The 2,491-nt window shown below is 40.6% G+C and overlaps 1 protein-coding gene across 1 annotated transcript; it reads left to right on the forward strand.

Annotated features, from left to right (window-relative positions):
- Window positions 1-225: 225 nt before the first annotated feature.
- LOC111998380 (uncharacterized) lies at window positions 226-2,061 on the forward strand. The gene has a single exon (XM_024030477.2). It carries the CDS (start codon window positions 513-515, stop codon window positions 1,821-1,823), a length of 1,311 nt encoding a protein of 436 aa, XP_023886245.2. The 5' UTR covers window positions 226-512; the 3' UTR covers window positions 1,824-2,061.
- The last annotated feature ends 430 nt before the right edge of the window (window positions 2,062-2,491 follow it).

Below are 2,491 nucleotides of genomic sequence, written 5' to 3' on the forward strand. Positions count from 1 at the left end.
ACAAAAAACAAATTCAAGTTTTTGTTTTTGTCTTCTGGTAAACGTTGAAGGTTCAAAGCTCTTGCAAAATTCAAAGCCAACTGCTAACTCACGCGGCTATAGACTGTCTGACTCTCTCAATTTCCCATTTGACATTTTCCCACAACACTCTCTAAGTAACTTCCTTTCCTCGCTTTTCGTTGCTTTTACTTTTGCCTTTGCCCTTGCCTTGGGTTCGATTACCAAACTTCTTTTTTCTTCATTAAAATAATACTACTAATACTACTAAACAAACACAACAACACAATGTATAAAGATCATCAAAAATCCGCTCCATTTTTCTCACCACCACCAACACCAACAAACACCAGTCTTAGTCTTGTATCATTGGATATACTATTCCTTTTATAAAACAAAACAAAACTAAAACAACATCATAGGATTCCACAACTCACTTCGCAACCAAAAAACCCAGAACTACTACTCTCAGATCATCATCAACATCAACATCAACATCGAGATCAAAGAAAACGATGCCTCTTCCATGGAAGAAGCAGAAGGGGAGTCGTATATCAAGAATAGTGGCGGATCTTCAGTCCTCGCCGAAGCGAGGCGGGTCCCTTGTTGTTCAGACAGGCTTTCCCACTTCTCTCATCGACCTCTTCGTCCAGAACCGTGACCGACTCAACAAAAACAAGAAGAAGAAGAAGAGAGGGAAGTCTCCCTCCAACGAAAACGACATACCCGGTAGTCCTGTTGAGATCCAACAAGAAATTCAAGCCGATCCGGCACTTTCAATTTCGCCGACTCCATCTGGGTCGGTGAGTTTTGGCGTTGAGGAGGATCTGACGCCATTGAAGTTGAAGGAAGCAGAGGTTACCGAGGTTCGTAGCGAAGAAGATCAGGTTGTTAAGAATTTCGGTGCGGTCTTGAAAGTTGTGTTTGTGGGGGTGGTTGCGGTATTGGGTTTCATGAGTACTAAACGACTTGCCGTTTGTATTACCTTCTCCGCGTTTCTGCTTATTGTCGCTGACTATCTTTGTAAGCGGTCCTGTTTCTTCTCGGCTAGACTTGCTTTGGAGTCTTTGGTTCAAAGGGTGCAGAAGGGTTTGTTGGTAATCAAGAATATCAAAACTTGTGAGGCTGTGAATGGTGTTGTGGAGGAAGTGGGTGGTGGTGGGGCTGAATCGAAATCTGTGATCGACGAAATCCAAATTGTAGAGACTAGTTTTGTTGCTGATGATTCCAATGAGATTGTTAGTGTTGGGCCTGAGATTGATTGTTTTGAAGATGAGGCAAAAAAGGCGGCGAAGGAGGAGGTGGTGGTGGATGGATCACAAGTGTTGGTTTGTACGGATGAGAGTTCCAAAGGTTGTAGTAGGAGAGGAAAAGCAAAGAGGATCTTCAAGAAATTGGTGCCGAAGAGGTTGCGAAATTTGAAGAAGGAAAAGAAGGGGAAGAGGATGATGGAGGAGGAGTCTATCAGTGAGGCATCGAGTAATTTGGGGGATGAATATGATACATTGGGGAGTGGAGTTGATGAGGAGAAAGAGGATGATGGTATTGGTAAAGACCAAAATCAAAGTGTACGCAAATTAAATTCATTAGAAGAAGAAGAATTAGGTGGGGATGGAAATTCTAGTAATGATCAAGTATCACGGGCTGGCAATGAGTCGGCAGTGATTGGTGAAAGGAAGGAGGGGAGTTTGGGTTATATAACTCTCCTTCTGATTGTTCTTGCTGGACTTGCAGGAGGTAAAGTTGTGGCTTTGACAATCACAATTTCATGGTGTTTCATCTTGAAGTTTATTGGAAATAGAAGAAGATCTGTAAATGTGTCTTAAAGGCCAGGTGCTATGTCTCTATCTCAAATTAGAGTTTTTGGGTAAAAAAAATTTTCCACTTTATAGTGATAGTGTTGTTTCCATTTTGGTAAAGTGTTAATTGAATCCTCAAAAGTGTATTCCGAAAGCTCTGTATGATAGAAATGCCAACCATTTTGTTGGCTGTGTAGCCAGAGCTTTTGTACTTTGAAATGTAAATTCACAGATACGAAGTATAGTGCACAATTTTAACTCTTCATTTGTATGTTTGTAGTGCTTGGTTGGCAGCTTTGGCCATTGGTTTCCTTTTATTTCCATTTTTTAAGTTTATCTATGTTTGTCAATTGTCATTCAAACTCATGTGCCTCGATGTTCGGTATTGCCCTGTAAATTGCATAAGCTACATGTGTTTCAGTGATTTTTTTCTCCTTGTCCCTTTGCCCATAATTTATTAGAGAATAAACAAAACTTAAAATACTATAAACTAGTTTAGCTTTCAGAGTTTCTCAAGAGAAACCGATAATTGTATGCGAGTGATTCTGTGATTATATTGAAAACTGTGGAATGAACCCTCGTGTAAAACTCTACTTAAACAACAACAGGGCCCAAACTCCAAAGTTGTGGCAGAGTCCTCTGTGTTTCATCTGGAAATGTAGAATGCACAAAATCTCACCCGTTGCTCATCACAG

This window comes from Quercus suber, unplaced genomic scaffold (assembly GCF_002906115.3).
Source record: "Quercus suber isolate HL8 unplaced genomic scaffold, Cork oak 2.0 scaffold_143, whole genome shotgun sequence".
Taxonomy (NCBI): Eukaryota; Viridiplantae; Streptophyta; class Magnoliopsida; order Fagales; family Fagaceae; genus Quercus; species Quercus suber.

Excerpts from the sequence above, each read along its gene's own strand:
- LOC111998380 (XM_024030477.2), top strand. The coding sequence starts at position 513 with ATGCCTCTTCCATGGAAGAAGCAGAAGGGGAGTCGTATATCAAGAATA.